The following is an 18,224-nucleotide window of genomic DNA, read 5'->3' as shown; positions in this document are numbered from 1 at the left end:
TAGCCATCTATCTATCTATCTATCTATCTATCTATCTATCTCATATCCATCTATCTATCTCATATCCATGTATCTCATATCTATCGATCTGCAGGGATCCGGCACTCATGAATGAAAAAGATTAATAAATTTGACATTTCTAATGACACTGCCTTGACCTAGCAGCTTTATTACCTGTTTATATAAGACCCCTGGAGTGCCGCCTCATATATATCTATATATATAAAAAAATAATATATTTGCTGGTGGGGGCACCAGTCAAAATTTTGCCTAGGGCACCAAATTGTCTAGGGCCGGCTCTGCGCCGAAGTTACTCAGTATAAATTACTTGCTGATCACTTCCTCATTCATGAGCCTCTAACACATTTTTTAAGTAATTATTTTATTTATTAATTCACACAATGAATTGTAATTAAAAAACAAACTATTTTTAAATATGTTTTACAGATATATGTTATTAAACCATATAGGAAAAATATAATAAAGAAAATAGTAATGCTATCATTTTAGCAGTGCAATGTCTTACTACATTATGTAAAACATTGCCTGTCTGTTTAGCTGATTATGTTGAGTTGGCAGTCACTTCTGGCTGAAGCACGGACAATGAACAGTTAACCATTCCCCAGCTCTAGTCTCTCTAGCTTATCACAAGCTGCCTCAGCATTAGCGTAGCCAATGAGCAGCCTATGCCCGCCCTCTACTGTTCCCCAATCACCTCCTTGCACAGGACAGGACGCTTCCTGCAAAGACAGCTGCTTAAAGTTAAATATTAAGTTGTCTGGCTATTTACATTAGTAATTGTCAACTAGGTTTCCGGTACACTGTCAGATTGTACCAAAAGCTTTTGGTCATCCAGCTGCCTTTCAGAGAGGTTATACTACACTCATTATCAGGGACTGAGTACTCGCTTGTGGATCTTTACTTAACCCAGACTTCTGAACTGCGGAGCATGCATTCTAATGGCTTGATCTGTACAATGGCTGAATTGGATTGAACCTCCAGTTTAATTTGTCTTTCCCACGCAGATTGTTATCTATCTTCTAGGTATAAGGAGCCTCGGACTGGGTATGTGATTACCTAAATTGCCTGTTTTGCTCGATGACCTGGGACAAGGCAGAGAAAGTGTGAGATGCACCCTGTCACTTCAAGCAAACCTCAGGCATTACAGTTTGTCATTTTAGAGCCCAAGATAATTTACCCTGATGTATGACATGTACTCCTGAGTCAGATCTTCTCATTTTGGTTTCATTGGCCTTATTCTGTGGCCTAAAAAATGTTCACATAATGATGCAGTGGGAAAATCCTGGCACAAAAGTGGGTATTACACCTCACAGTATAGTGGACCTTTTGAAAAATCCAGCCTGAAGGTACAGTACAGTACACTCAGTCATGTCTGCCTTAAGCACCGTTCAGATTAAAGAAGCGAATGCTCACTTGGCAGCACTACACAACCGAGTGGCAGAGCTGGAAAGTACAGTGAGGGAACAAGCTGAAAGTCTCATTCGTAAGGACGAGCAGTACCGAGCTTCTATAAGGGATATTGCAGATACCAAAGACAGGTCAGTTCCATCTCCCTAACATATGTAACACGGCGGTTACAACTTTCACTACATTGGGCTTTATTTACCATCAGTCTGAAACATATTGCAATTTAAAGACGGTGGGGGGGGGGGGAGAGAGTTTAAGCCGCATCTCTGCTTCCAGTAGCGGAACTATTGAGTGGTGGGCCCAGGTGCAGTAATATGCTTCATTTACCTGTAACCGCTGGACCCACGCCAGAATGTTAGCGTGTGGCTCAGTGGCTGGCTCGGCTGTGGCGGATGGCAGGCAGGCTAGGCAGCTCCACCTATCCCTCTTGGATTTTTGCGCTGGGGATGGTCATGAGATTGTGACACCAGATCCCTGGCGGAAAGAGCAGCAATACTGGCAGACACGATAATGGTAGGTGGCAGTTGTGCAGTGGAGGTTTCTACACACGCCAGATGATTTAACCAGGTGAAGGTTTATTAACCAGGTAGAAATAGGACCAAGTAAAGGTAAACACAGGGTTAACAGATAGTACAGGTTATCTGGATTATCCACTTAATTAAGTTCTCACGGGGCTCTCCATAGTCCCCCTTTCAGACACAAGACCAGGGAAATGCATAGGTACTTCCCGGATCTATCAACCCTGGAAATTCCCAGGTCTTAGTCTGAGACCCCCATTCGCACTACACCAAAACCCGGGAAATTCCAGGGTCAGATACGTTCACCATGATCCCGGGTCTGCCCTGGAATTTGTTGTGGATTTAAAGGGGATATTTTTTTTTTTTTTTTTTTGTTCACAGTAATGGCAAAATATAAAAAATAGCATTTTTAGAGTAAAGGCCACAATGTTTGTTTTTATTGAAAACCAATACATTTTTACATTACAATATAAGAAAATTATGAATATAGCCTTTATAAAGTTTTGGTCTATAAACAGACAACATTTTCACATAAAAAAGTTAAACATAATATAATACACACTTAAATTCATTGGCTCCCCAGCCATGTGGTCCGGGTGCCTGCAGTTGATGTCATCAGCAGGTGCACGGAACAGCTAATGAGAGAGTTTTCTTAAAACCTGGGTCTAAAAATCTGGGTTGGATGCATTCACACTAGAGCCTACCCAGTTTTCACTTGGGAAAAACCCTGGTACAGAGCAGGGGCATGGACCCAGGACTTCGACCTGGGTCATTTCTAGAAAATACCCGGGTTGATGCACGTTCACGTCCAAAAACCTGGGTATCTGCTGTATGTCTGAAAGGGATATAACACAGAGTAGTTCAGAGGCACATATAAAAGTACTTTCTGCAAGAAGCAGAGGAAAAGGACAAATATGCCTTTGTAGGGGCACTCTTATGATAGATAATTGTTTATATATGGATGATGATGGAATGATTAGTGTGAATAAAACTTAACGTTTAATATACACCTTTAAAAGGAAGTTCTCCCCAGAGAGTGATGTGTAGATATAACATAGAAATCTACTAAGGACACAAAAGAACAATATTAACGTCCTTTGAAGTGTAAATGAGTATTATTATTTATTATTGATAAAAATTCAATGAGTAATCAGCTCCTGTTAAGGGTAATGAATATTCTAATTAACCCTAATTCAATCTACAAGGAGGCACATATGATTACTTCATACAGTACATATCTGGCGTACTATAGTAGTTTTTAATTAGATCTCTGTTGTGATCGACATATACATAAATGATAGACGGTCAGAAACAATTGTATATTGTAAGAAACCACACTATGATAACTAATACCCCTTTTACACCGGAGCTAAAACCCGGGTTTTTGAAGGGTTAACCCGGGCAGCTCCCTGGTGTAAAAGGGGAGAGAGTTGGATCGCTGGGTCGAGTGACCCGGCAATCCAACCCAGGTAACTAGCAGGGTTTAACACGGACGTAGCCCGTGAAACCCTGCTGTGAGAACAGCGCACTCCGGGTCACGATGACCTGGAGTGCGCTGCTAGCCGGCCGATTGGTCCGGCTTCAGTGGCACTTGGAGATGACGTCATCTCCAAGCGACCACTTTCACTCCGCAAAAGCCGGGTCTATGCAGACCCGACTGGATCAGACCCGGATAGGAACTTTGATCCAACTCCGGGTCAGACCCAGAATTTAGGTGGAAAAGGGGTATAAGAAAGATGATTTATTAGGATAATCCAGCAACTTTGAAATCATCTGAGTCCTAGTCTGTGAGACTTGGGGGTATGGCCTAGGAGCGCATTGAGTAGCACGCAGGTTGAGGTGCTCTCCAGGCCTTAAATATCCGTCCAGTGCTATCCTGTGTTCCCCTGGGACCTACAACTAATCTGTCAGTGGCGGAAGGTGTGGAGATCCTGCTGGGCGGTCAATGAGCTGCGGCACTGTGGATCCGTCGCTGCCGGAGCTCTCTCTGTCACACGTGACACTCCGCCGGCTTCATCTCCCGCGGCTGTCAAGCCGGGGCGGCTCTTCTGCTCTTCACGCAGCCGGGGTGGTGCGATCCGGAGCCTCCACAGAGGAGGAAAGAGATGGTAAGCGGTGCAGTGGCTGGACACGTGACGAGACGGTGCCATCTTGCCTCCAGTGCGGGGACAGGAGCGCGGGCTTTGCTCAATATCCAGGGATAGTGGTGTCAGAAGAGGCCCCCAAAGGTGCTCACTATATGCTTCTCCTCTCCTCTCTTCCCTTGAGCTTCACTATTGTTATTGAATTCCTGTAACATCCAGCAGAGAGGCTGTGGGTGACTGCAAATTCATACCCTTTAGTCTCAAATCAGCATATGCTGCTTCATGTGAATCTGTTATATTTATAACTCTGTCAGTGCCTTGGATAATTTGTCTTTAAACACCTGCTTCTCCTAAGGTGCTTGCCGTGCGGGCTGCACTGTTCGCATACAAGTATGGTGAAACATAATCATCATTCAGCTGCGGCTGCTAAATTAGTACAATATGCCAGGGGCTCTGGCGCTCAATCTACTGCTGCTGAGCGAAGAGGTGAATCTTCTCCTACTTCACCCGCTGAGTCTGCGGCCTCGACCTCTGATGCCTCCTCAGATGATGCAATGCAAAGGGTTATTGATGCAGTTACGGCATGTGAAACCTGGCTCTCTGAAAAAATTGGTGAAGTCCAATCGGACCTGTCACTAATACATCATGATTTGCAGTGTGTCAGAGAGAGGGTGGGTGAGCTTGAAACCCGCACGTCTACTCTAGAAGACCAATTAACACCTTTAGGGGTCAGAGTTGGATCCCTAGATGAACAGATGTTGGCAGTCCAGAAAAAGATATCAGACATGGAGGGCCTGTTGAGAAGAAAGAATGTGCGGTTCGTGGGACTGCCGGAGAAAGAGGAGGGCACCAGCCCAGAGCAATTTATCGAGAAATGGCTGATAGATACCTATGGTAAAGACTCCTTTTCACCAGATTTTACGGTGGAGAGAGCTCACCGCATCCCCTTTAGGCCTTTGCCTCCTGGAGCCCCGCCCCGCACATTCATTGCGAAGCTCCTTCATTACAAAGATAGGGACACTATTCTCCGTCTTGCCTGCACTAATGGCCCCTTGCAAAGGAATGGGTCTCGAATATCCGTGTTTCCTGACTTTGCTATAGAAATACAGAAGGAAAGAGCTCAGTTCCAACCTATTAAGCGTCACCTCAGAGATCTCAACATTCAATATGCCATGATCTATCCTTCCAAACTGAGGGTGGTTGCCGATGGAGAAACAAAATTTTTCACATTCCCACCTGATGCAGCTCTGTGGCTAGACCGGCATTGGCCGGCGAGACTCCCGCTAGCCCAAAACTGAGTATCATATAATTATATTTCACTGCTTACTTATATAATTTTTGAGTCGTTACAACTATTATGGCTCGTATGTATATTACTGTTTGAAATGTGATTAATGTTGTCTGTCAGGCTAACCTTATGCATGTTGAATTAATGTTTGTTACAGACAAGCTAACGTCACTGACATTAATCTTTAGAGAGAGTTAATTTTTTTTTTTTCTAAAAAGTCCCGGGACAAATACCCACAGGCCTGGAGACCTTGCCTGCGGTATGCCTTAGGGCCATTATATATTTTGCCTTATCTATATTTTGTAGGTAGAGGGGTAGGGGTATAACTTACCCTAGTTTGGTTTAATACAAGCTGTAGGGGGGGTGATTGTTCTGGTATGAGGTATGTCATGGTTGGGGTTGGTATACAGGGTGTGGGGGGTGGGTATGGCGTAGCAATTGCTGTAGGATTAGTGTAAAGTGTTGGGAGGTTTTTGTGCTGTTTTGGTACTGTAGTTTTCAGAGTTGGCAAAATTTGTATTCCTTGAGGGCTGGGAGAGTGGTCTCTCCAATATATAAATACTACAATACTTTAAGATGGCGTCACTAAGTGCTAACTTTTTGGTTTGGAATGTTAGAGGGTTAAATGACAAAATCAAGCGCTCATTGGTCATTAGACAGATTAAACAATATACAGCGGATGTTATTTGCCTACTGGAGACACATATAATTGGAGGACGACTGATGTCACTAAAGAAACCTTGGGTTGGTTGGGCATATCACTCAATGCACACATCAATGTCTAGGAGGGGTCTTGATACTAGTACGTAAGACAGTTCCATTTGTACTAGATCAGATACAAACTGATGTGGGGGGTAGATGTTTTTCTAAAATGTAGAATACACTCCCTATCATTATTGCTCCTTGCGGTATATATCCCTTCTCCATATTCTCACAAAGTTCTTAAAAAGGCGGCTGAGTTTGTGGCTATGTTCCCAGGAATACCAATAATATGTGCCGGGGACTTCAATAACGTAATGAATTTGTCATTAGACAGACATGTTGGCACGGGTCAGGCTGGTAGAGACCGGTGGACTGGGTTTGCGAACATGGTGAGTGAAATGGGCTTATTAGATGCATGGAGGCTTAGACACCCACACGATAGGCAATACTCATACTTCTCCTCTACTCACAGATCATTTTCTAGAATTAACCTGGCCTTAGTAACACCAAACATTATGCCGCGTATACAGAGGGTTTACTACCAAACTAGGGGCATCTCTGACCACTCCCCTATCTCACTGACCATTGATTTAGAAGGCCATAGAGGACAATCTTTCTGGAAATTAAATCCGTTTTGGCTAACACGAATGGGCGCTGGTCTCGAACTGGAAGCTGCATGGTCATAATTTTTTGATTTAAATAGTGAACCGTTTTTTCGTCCTAATTTGTGGGATACTTTTAAGGCATTCCTTAGAGGTACGTTGATACAGAGAGTAGCCAGCCTTAAATTGTTCTACAAAAAACAGGAGCTTGAATTGGAGACAATGTGTAGAACGATGGAGCTGACATACCTTTCTGATCAATCTGAATCTAACAGACAGGACTGGGTGGATGCGCAAAAGGCATGGACAAACTGCCTGGAGGATAAGGCAAACTTTAAAATGCTATTTTCCTCTCACCTCCAATATGCCTCAGGGGATAGACCTGGATCATATTTGGCCAAGTTAGCTAGAGGTGAGAGACCATCCATAAATGTAGCCCAAATTATTGACCACGATGGTGTGATATACAATAAGGTACCAGATATTGCAGAAGAATTTGCTAAATACTACCGGCAATTGTATAGTTCCCGTTTGTGTGATGGAGTACAGGATATTCGTAACTATTGGCGGATATATCTCTTCCAAGACTTAGTCAACAGGACCGTGATTTATTAGATTCCCCCATAACCATAGAGGAGATTGAGGTGGCCATTAACTCCTTCCCCACCAGGAAAGCCCCAGGGGTGGATGGGATCCCCCTCGAGTTGTATAAGAAACATAAAGCCTTCTATTTGCCCTGCTTAATCTTTTTAACCAAATATATGAATATGACAAGCTTCCGGATTCTATGTCAGAACCTCTAATAATTGTTCTACCCAAGCCCGGTAAGGATGCCTCACCTACAGATTCATACAGGCCCATATCGTTATTACCCACTGATGTAAAGATAATAGCTAAAATTCTAACTACCAGACTCAACCAGGTTATACTACAACTGGTTCACCCAGATCAAACAGGCTTTATGCCTGGTAAATCAACTGCCATTAATCTCAGACGCCTGTTTACCCATTTACAAATGCCCCGAGATGATGACTCAACATCTGTCATTATGTCTCTTGACGCCGCTAAGGCATTTGACTCAGTGGAGTGGGAATACTTGTGGGAAACACTGGAGGGATTTGGAATTGGTCCGGGATATATAAAATGGGTTAAATTACTGTACTCAGCTCCAGTAGCAAGTGTTGCGGTAAATGGATTTGTCTCCTCCCAGTTTTCACTGTACCGGGGTACTAGGCAAGGCTATCCCCTGTCACCTATTTGGTTCGCCCTTGCCATTGAACCATTGGCGTGCAAAATCAGAGCCTGCCGTCATATAATGGGACTTACTGTGGGAACTAAAATGGATAAGATTGCGTTATACGCAGATGATATTCTATTGTTTATTTCAAAGTATAGTTTCCATGCCATATATTTTAAGTACTATAGATACATTCGGTAGATACTCTGGTTTACAAATAAACTGGGACAAATCCTACGTACTTCCATTTGTAGATCCCGGCCCCACAGATCCACTTTTACGTTACTCGCTACATTGGGTAAATTCTTTTACATACCTTGGGATTTGGATTTCCAAAGATCCCTCTCGGTATCTGCCCCTTAATATCAACCCACAGCTGGAGTTTATTAAAACTCGAATCTCTGTTTGGGGCAAATTACCACTCACTATGACAGGCCGGGTTAACATAGTTAAAATGGTCTTGCAGCCCAAACTACTGTATGTTCTACACCATTCCCCAATATATATTCCACAGCGAATATTTAAACAGATTGATGGCCTGCTTTCCTCTTTAATTTGGTCTAGTGGGATAGTTCGAATCAAAACTGACACATTGACTAGACCTAGAGATTCGGGAGGACTAGCATTGCCCCCATTCAAATTATACTACTATGCCATGCAACTGGCACACCTATGGGAGTGGTTCCAAGTATTACAGTCGAATTCAATGCTTAACTATATTATGGCTGGGAGCGGCACGGGTTTGTCTCCAGTTCAACTACTCCTTAGTGATAGTTTGATAATTGTTAGAATCCCCCTATTTAAACAAGCTGTAATGATTTGGAGAATGGCCTCGCGAATTCTAAAAGTGGAGGGATTAGATCCAGATACTCTGTTGGCTCACACAAGGGCGCTTTCTGAGTTACAAGTTGTGGAGGTATGGGGAAAATGGGGAGTGACATCTATAGGGCAATTATATCAAGAAGGATATCTGAAATCTTTTCAACAAATTCAGGACGAGTTTAAAGTCCCTGGGGAATACTTTTATAGATTCCTTCAACTCAGGCATGCACTTAATGCTCAATTCGGGAAAGGCTCCTCTGCTTCTTCGAGACTCACCGCTTAAAATAACAATGAAGTCTATAGGTTCTCGCCGCCTGATTTCTATTTTATATAATAAATTATTAGATGGGCACCACGACTCAGACCTAGCACACATTAGACAAAAATGGGTAAACGATATTGGTGCACTCTCGGACGAGGCGTGGCAAGAAGCCCTGGCCAGTCCACGTACTGCCACAGTATCTGCTCGATTTCAACAGATACAGTTGTTCATACTTCATAGAGTATATATGACCTACTAGGTTACACGCAATTGGGGGTAGGGCAAACACACAATGTCCTAAATGTGACTCATCAGACGGAAATTTTTGGCACCTCATATGGCAATGTCCGAAGGTAAACACTTTTTGGCATGAAGTATGTCGCATTATATCTGATACAGGTATACCAAGAGATGTCCTCACTCTGGTATGATGTGTCCTAGCTAACACTGAAGATGATTCTATTTGCAAATACCCTAAAATATTTGTAAACAATATGTGCATGCTTGCTAAAGTGTGCATAGCGAGGGAATGGATGGCATCTTGCGGCCCGAGTATTAACGCGTGGCTATCACTGGTTAACAAAGTCGTTTCCCACGAAAAATATGTATACATAGCCAGGAAATCTGAAAAAAAATACTTTAAAATTTGGTCTAACTGGCTTGAATCTTCATATGCTTGCCATGCCAATTAAAAGTCTGTTGGTGATTGCTTATTGAGTCCTGGTACGTGTCAAATGTTTGAAATAATAAGTTGTTCTATACATGACGCCTAAGATAAGATTTAGCAAGATATCTATATTTATTTGAGACTTGGTTGATTGTAATTAACTGTGAAAGACCGTGTTTGTTCCCTTCAGAAATTGTATAATATATATTTTGAGTTGATGATCTAATATAATGTAATAAGAGATTATATATATGTCCTCTTTGAAACGGCATGCATACATTTATTGTGAATCAACAAATGATACTATATTGTTCTATAACAATTCAGCACTGTTATTTTAATTTTATGTTTGTAACTGTTTATTAAAAAAATCAATAAAAATTTATTGAATTAAAAAAACAAAAACGGGTGAGATTTAGGGCCTGATTCAGAGCCGGACGCTCTGACCAGAGCCCTCGCTCTGAATCAGGGCCCTCCTCCCTGAAAATGGAGCGGCCTCATGGACGCTCGCATAGCTGTGGGTTACCACCCACAGCTATAGCGAGCGTCCATGATGATGGTCGCAATGGTCAAGACCATCGCGACCATCGGGCTTGGGAACGCCTCCGTCTGGCAGCCATGCCCCAGGCACGCCCACCAAAGGGGGCGTGCTGTCACTCACCATCGACAGCACGCGCCCTTTGGTGCGAGACCCACAACGACGGCTTGGCCGTCGTTATTCGGGTCTCGCGCATGCGCACGACGGAGCTCCCTCCTCTGGCACCATCGACCCATTGCGAGCGTCCTGCGCTTGCGAGCAGGTCTGTATCAGCCCCTCAGTTCTATTCTCAGACAGCAGAAGCGCTGTCTGTTGTTTCCCCTGGAATGAACGCTGTAGTCACTCTCTCATCCCCTGTTTGATGTAGACAGGGCAAAGTAGAAGTGACTCCACGTTACTTTATTCCAGGTCTTACTTCCTTCAGCTTAAACACTTTCACATATATCTATTTATGCTATATAAATGTCAAATTCTATGTTTTCATTTAGTACATGTGCAAAAAAATTTTTTTTTTTACTGACGAGATTGTCACTACTCAGTATATATACTATTGCTTCTCTTTGTTCATGAACATTTTTTGAATTATTATCAATGATTTTTTCTTTATATATTGTAATTCACCTTATGCATTGTGTTGTGACACATAACCCTGTTTTTTTTCAGGGCACATCCTCATTACATATGTACCCAAACATGTTGCATTTGTCCATGGTTTAGGTTGATATTCAGTACAAGTATAATTTTTCTGTTATTATTTTTCTTTATTGCACTGAAGTACAAGTATAATTTTTCTGTTATTATTTTTCTTTATTGCACTGAAGACAGTGTCATTATTCAGTACATGTAACACTGTCATTGTGTACTTACCATTATTGTTTGGATATTTTTCTTTTTTTTCTTTTTCATACATATTTTCTGTTTTGGGATATTACTTTGTTTTTCACAGTGCAAACTGCTGATATTATATGGCAATTTAATATATGCATTTATCACTACTCCAAGGTGTACTATTCTTTACCTAGCATATCTGCTAAAACTAATATGAGTTAACATATATGGGGACACATACTTTATCACTATCAGCAATGTCTATATATGTGTACTGATATTTAATTACAATATATATCTCTCACTCATCTACAGGGGACACAGATTTCAAAGCTGCTGGATTATCCTAATAAATCATCTTTCTTAGTTATCATAGTGTGGTTTCTTACAATATACAATTGTTTCTGACCGACTATCATTTATGTATATGTCGATCACAACAGAGATCTAATTAAAAACTACTATAGTTCGCCAGATATGTACTGTATGAAGTAATCCTATGTGCCTCCCTGTAGATTGAATTAGGGTTAATTAGAATATTCATTACCCTTAACAGGAGCTGATTACTCATTGAAGTTTTATCAATAATAAATAATAATACTCATTTACACTTCAAAGGACGTTTATATTGTTCTTTTGTGTCCTTAGTAGATTTCTATGCACCACCAACTTAGTCATCCAAAAAAATTTTTTATTGTGATGAACCATGATGTTGGTATCAATTATGTAATAGCAATTTTCCATTCATTTCAATTGTATTACTAGTGCGTACTCACAACTTTGTCATATATAGTTCAGAGGCACATCTCATATGCAGGATGGAGCTGGAGAAAAGACTCGGCGGGCACATGTCAGAGATCGCGTTTCCGGCAGTCTGCTATATGTCCTAGTGTCCAGTGGCAGTACATCAGTAGGTAGACACCGCACAGCGCACCTCTAGCAAGCTAGAGCAGCAGGACTGCCTCAAAGAGGAGCCAGGAACTTGGGAGAGATGAGGGGAACCCTCTCCTCCTCCTCTGGCTGGACTGCATCCTCCCTTTTTGTTATGGCCTGCAACGTGGCGGCAGTGTACTTTAATGAGTCAGTCTGACTTATACTGTGGGCCTCTTCATTTCGTCAGGCCCCTATGCAATGCATCAACTGCATCACTGCTAGTAACACTCCTGTCTGCAATGTAGTTAGTGAATCGCATCTGCAAAACTCAAGATGCGACTCCTTGAGAAGAGACTGAGGACCTCATTCAGAGGCGGTCGCAAGAAGTGACCGCCTCTGAATGAGGGCGGGCGCTTCTGTTTTTTTGGTGCGGCCTCCTGGTCGCAAGCTAAGCTGTGGGTTACCACCCACAGCTTAGCTAGCGACCAGAGTGATGGTCGCGATGGTGGTCACCATTGCGACCATCGAGGCTTGCGACCAGACCCTAAGGTTGGGTCTGGGGACTCGCAAGCCCCAGGGAGCTTTCTGCTCTGATCGAGCAGGAAGCTCCCCACTGACATTACTGCTGATGTCAGGGCGGCCGCCCACAAAAAGGTAGGAACGCCTCCATTTTGGTAACCACCCCCCCGGCCCGCCTACAAAAAAGGGCGAGCTGTCGATCAACATCGACAGCCGCAGTGCGTGCGCAGGGCCACCTATCGACCCGGTTGCAAGCACATCGGTGCTTGCGACTGGGTCTGAATGACCCCCTGAATTGCAACTGGAGGCATGTCTTTACAGACAGCAAGGCATTTGCTAAAATCTCAGCACACAATAGAAATATATTGAAGGTAAAGGCCAAACTGCTCAGGTATTAAATGCCCAAATAGCTTGGAATATCTGCAGACGCAAATATATATAAAAAATATTTTTCAAATTTCAACACTTATATGTGCATTCTTCCCCTTTCCTAATTGTGCATGAATTAGACTTTATTTCTGAAAAGTGAGTTACTTGCAGTGTAAAATGACTTTGTAAACACTTCTGCTGTTTCCATGTATTTGAATAAGTGGATGGGTTTTTCACAGTTGCAACCGATCATTCCAAGCTTCAGTCATCACTGTCAACTATTACACCAGGGTCTGAGCTGATGCAGCTCAAGCCCCTCCAAGAGGCTGCGTTTGCAACTTTTCCACGGCCACGTTAGTCTACATGCCCATAAGATGAGCTTAGTGTAATTTTGTAACAACTGCATGCCCATTTCCATTGCATTTCCGTTCACTTTCTGCTAGTCCTCGCCAGTTTCCGCCCTCTAGTCGCAGCAAGTCTAAAGTCAGACTTGAGACAAAACAAAGACAGATGCGAAAAGGCGCCCATGCGCAGTAAAGAAAAAAAAGCAATTTAAGGAAAAGTCTCAAATTGAGTTTAAGACTGACTTTTAATAATGCCCATTGTTATTTCTAATTGTTTGATCTCAGTAAACTGATTGAAACATAGGTTTGGTGCCGATTCAGGAAACAATTTTTAAATGCAAGTACATGTTAGATGTGAAATGCGTTATCCATAACACAGTTCTCACGTATGTAAATAAAACACATTGCACAGATTAGATGGTAAAGAATGGAAGATTTTAGCTTTATTCATATTGTCTATGAATATGAGAAAAGTCCCATCTCTAGTGCTGCACTTCCTTACACCTACAGCCATGGCCAAAAGTTTTGAGAATGACACAAAAATTGGTTTTCACAAAGTCTGCTGCTTCAGTGTTTTTAGTCCTGGCCATGGACTCAAAATTTCGATGTTTTGTTCCCCGAGCCACTGTTCATCGCCATTGTTCATTGGTCGAGGCATTGTTCATCACCAAACTGTTCTTGGATGGTTGGGAGAAGTTGCTCTTGGGAGGATGTTTTGGTACCATTCTTTATTAATGGCTGTGTTCTTAGGCAAAATTGTGAGTGATCCCACTCCCTTGGCTGAGAAGCAACCCCACACATGAATGGTCTCATGATGCTTTACTGTTGGCATGACACAGGATGAAGACTTTTGGAAGATGGCATGGTGTCAACGGCAGCAAAGCAGCAACTTCTCTCATCAGGGACAGACTGATATTCTGCAAAAGGTACAGGGATTGGACTGCCGAGGACTGGGGTAAAGTTATTTTCTCTGATGAATCCCCTTTCAGATTGTTTGGGGCATCTGGAAAAACGCTTGTCCAGAGAAGAAAAGGTGCGTGCTACCATCAGTTCTGTGTCACAACAACAGTAAAGCATCCTGAGACCATTCATGTGTGGGGTTGCTTCTCAGCCAAGGGAGTGGGCTCACTCACAATGTTGCCTAAGAACACAGCCATGAATAAAGAATGGTACCAAAACATCTTCCAAGAGCAACTTCTCCCAACCATCCAAGAACAGTTTGGTGACGAACAATGCCTTTCCAGCATAATGGAGCACCTTGCCATAAGGCAAAAGTGATAAGTAAGTGGCTCGGGGAACAAAACATTGAAATTTTCAGTCCATGGCCAGGAAACCCCAGACCTTAATCCCATTGAAAATTTGTAGTCAATCCTCAAGAGGGTGGGTGTGGGTGGACAAACAAAACCCCACAAATTCTGACAAACTCCAAGCAATGATTAGGCAAGAATTGGCGGCCATCAGTCATTATGTGGCCCAGAAGTTGATTGACAGCATGCTAGGGCGAACTGCAGAGTTCTTGAAAAAGAAGGGTCAACACTCAGCAAATATTGACTCTTTGCATAAACTTAATGTAATTGTCAATAAAAGCCTTTGACACTTATGAAATGCTTGTAATTTTACTTCAGTATACCATAGTAACATCTGACAAAAAGGTCTAAAAACACTGAAGCAGCAAACTTTGTGAAAACCAATACTTGTGTCATTCTCAACTTTTGGCCATAGCTGTAGGCTAGCTGAGTGACTCTGCTTGCAGCCATTGGCTACCTTCACAGAGCTTCACCCAAAGCATTAGACATGACCTCTCGTCACTTCATCCCATATACAAAGTGTATGCTGTACATGGGGTCAGAACAACATGTTCCGCTGATGCGGTTACTTCACTCCAAGCACATCAAAGGGATAGGCATTTTTCGGAGCCCTGTCCCTGTATGTGCTATTTAATACATTCAGGTGGCTTTATTGCATATTGCAATGCGATCATGGGTGCTAATATCATATGTAATTCTTGATAAATGGGCCACCAAAGCTTCAAATAGGATTTTAAAGCCCTCTTCTTTATTAAAGCCTTTCGTCTCTTGGGGTGTTCGACCAGTGCGATTGAACAGGGGTGCCACCCCATAGCACCCCTCCCAACATCCCGATTTCAGTGGGACAGCACTGTCTCGCTGTTCCACCCGTGGGCCAAAGTGTCCCGCGGGTGGCCTGGTCGGGAGGTTGGGCACCCCCGCCGCCTAGCTGTGCGGCGGGGGTGCCCAATCTCCTGACCCCGGAGTAGCTGAATGGATGCTGCACGTATACAGGGGGCACTGAAAAGGGAGAACCACTACAGGGGGAACTGCATAAGGGGGACAACTACTGGGGGCACTGTATATGGGGGATCACTACTGGGGGCCTGCATATGAGGGATCACTACTGGGGGCACTGTATAAGGGGAACTAATGGGGGGCTGCATAAGGGGGACCACTACAAGGGCACTGCATAGGGGGGGACTGTATAAGGGGCACTGCATTAAGGTGCAAATGGAAAGAAATGTTCCCAGTGACAAGAAAGGGGTGTGTGTCATGTTGACACGCCCCATTTTTCAGTGGCCACATGGGGGGGGGCTCCATTTTTCAAATTTGCCCTGGGCTCCAAATACTCTAGTTACACCGCTGCCACTGGCCCTGGCAAACAAATACCGTCAAAACTCAGAAGTCCAATGGTGCGGCCGATGTCCGCTCGATGGTGCACCTTTGCAGCATTAGCATAATTTCATAGTAGCGTCACAGCTGCTACTGCTTAGCGTCACCTTTGAATCAGGCCGCGGGAGGGGAGGGTTAGGTTTATGGTTCCCGGGGGGACTTAGGGTTAGGCACCCCCCCGGGAGGTTAGGTTTAGGCTAGGGGAAGGGGGGGTTAGGGTTAGGCACCCCCGGGGGGGGAGGTTAGGGTTAGGCACCCCCACGGGGGACTTAGGTTTAGGCGACGGGGAAGGGGGGGTTAGGTTTAGGCACTTAGAGGGGGGATTAGGGTTAGGCACTTAGGGGGGAGGTTAGGGTTAGGCACCCCTAAGGGAGGGTTAGGGTTGGAGGGGGGAATTAGGTTAGTTTATACGTACCTTAGGACGATCGGTTTTTCCTCCTCTGCCGGGATGCCGCTGTTGGGATTATGGCCGGCAGTAAATCATACTGAATCCATAAAAAACACAAAATGACCATTTAAAAATCAAATTTTTCTACTTTTTTCTTTTGTCCACAAAATTCACCTGCATGTGACATGTCCTTCTATAAAAGCCACACCTAAATGTTGTTTGCCTGCCATAACTTAATACTGCTGTTGGTGACTTCAACTTCCATTCACACTTACCAATCCTGGTGCAATAGTTTCCAGTAGATTTCCATTTGCAGGAAAATGTGTGGGTCCTAATAAAGCTACAAACTGAAAATTACCTCTTACCCACTCTTACACTGCTGCTCTGAGGAATACACTTTTGTACAGTTTGTACTCATTCATGAGTGACAAGTCTTTTCAATAAAACTTTATTCCTCTACCTGTAACATACAAATCCCAGTGAGCCATTTGCATTTAATAAGGAAAACTTGGAAAGACACACAATGTATCCAGGAATATATACCAGGGATGTGCAGTCAGGGTAGGCAGAGCCTCCCTCCGCTATCAAACTCCCTGTCATGCTCCAGAGTTTTTATATAAAAACTGTTTTTAAACAGTTTATAAAGTGTGTTTCATACTCTAGTTTTCATGTTCGCTAAGCAACCAGATATATTTCCATGTTGACCACATATATGTAGATACATTAAACTGAACATGTACTGCCATTTTTGAAAGAGTGGGTCAAAAGTGCTCAGCATTTCCTGATACCCGATCCCCACATACACAAACCAATATGGTCAACGTATGGTAATATTTTGACATTGATATGTTGTACTGGACTGACCTTTTTGTTAACATTGTGATAGGGAGATTGCTGAATTTCAGAAGAGGTTAGCACAATCGGAAGAGGAAACACAAAGACTGATGGCCTCCATCAAGGATAAGGACAGGGAGTTGGAGCGTCTTCGACACCACAGTCGCCTCCTGGCTCAGATGTGTCACAGCCGACCCCTTTTGGATGCATTAGTTTCTCTTATGGCAGAGGCTGAAGGAATTCCATGTTTGCCTACCCTGGGACAACACAATGGCCTTCCGCATATACCAGACTACTCTCAAAGTGATGGAGACCTTGAAGACTCAGATGTGGACAGGACACTTTTTGGGACAACTGTCTAAAGAAAAAACATCTTATTTACATTTACAATTTCTATATTTTAAATATATGTATTAGTATATTTTTATAAGTATATATTGTTACTAAATGTAGGGTTTTCCTTGCATTCTTATCTCGGGTATCTTGTGTTTTGTTTTAATCCTTTAAAAGTACTGGGTAAACACTATCTGATGATTATTATTATTATTATTATTATCATCCTTTATTTATATGGCACCACAAGTGTTCCCCAGTGCCTCACATAGTACATAAAACTAATAAGTGAACAAGAAACAAGTAACTTACAGTACATTACAGTGCAGGACAAGGACACGATTTATATACATTGCTGCAATAGCAATTAAAGCACTCACAATAAGCAGCCGGGAGTTATCAGTCACGTGTTAGGTGCCTTTATGGGGAGTAAGGAGTAGAAAAAATTTACAGAGAAGCACATGAGGGAAGAGGTCCCTGCTCGTGAGAGCTTACAATCCTTTAAGAGGTATTTTATAAGCTATAAGTTTATTTTTATTGCATTTAATGCAGTTACCATCATTATACTTATTTTAGTACTTCCGTATCTTTGTGGCCCCTGGTTACGCTACTTGCGTATCTTCACTATTCAGTGAAGATACGTAAGTAGCGTAAACTTCAGGAAATACTATTCGGACCCTTGCGGGCTCGCTGCGCTCGCCACGCTGCGGGCACAGTGGCTCGCCACATGGATTTACTCCCCCCTCCGTGCCCACTTGGATGGTAGGGAATGACGGATGGTAGGGAATGATGTTGGACACTGGCTTATAAGCTTGTGTCAAACGTCATTCCCTACCATCCAACGTCATTCCCTACCATCCAAGTGGGCATGGAGTTGAATAAATCCATGTGGCGAGCGAAGCGAGCC

At 43.1% G+C, this 18,224-nt stretch overlaps 1 protein-coding gene across 1 annotated transcript; it reads left to right on the top strand.

The window, feature by feature from the left end:
- The first annotated feature begins 735 nt into the window (after nucleotides 1-735).
- VMAC (vimentin type intermediate filament associated coiled-coil protein) lies at nucleotides 736-17,919 on the top strand. Its single transcript, XM_088448887.1, has 2 exons — nucleotides 736-1,559; nucleotides 17,037-17,919. Exons 1-2 carry the CDS (start codon nucleotides 1,390-1,392, stop codon nucleotides 17,344-17,346), a joined length of 480 nt encoding a protein of 159 aa, XP_088305013.1. The 5' UTR covers nucleotides 736-1,389; the 3' UTR covers nucleotides 17,347-17,919.
- The last annotated feature ends 305 nt before the right edge of the window (nucleotides 17,920-18,224 follow it).

Source organism: Taudactylus pleione, unplaced genomic scaffold (genome assembly GCF_031769625.1).
Source record: "Taudactylus pleione unplaced genomic scaffold, aTauple2 ptg000471l, whole genome shotgun sequence".
Classification (NCBI taxonomy): Eukaryota; Metazoa; Chordata; class Amphibia; order Anura; family Myobatrachidae; genus Taudactylus; species Taudactylus pleione.
Note: the sequence above shows the minus strand (reverse complement) of the source record. Positions and strands in the feature narration are given on the sequence as shown.

Excerpts from the sequence above, each read along its gene's own strand:
- VMAC (XM_088448887.1), top strand. The coding sequence starts at position 1,390 with ATGTCTGCCTTAAGCACCGTTCAGATTAAAGAAGCGAATGCTCACTTG. Across the intron at positions 1,560-17,036 it reads ATTGCAGATACCAAAGACAG|GGAGATTGCTGAATTTCAGA; the intron begins GTCAGTTCCATC and ends ACATTGTGATAG.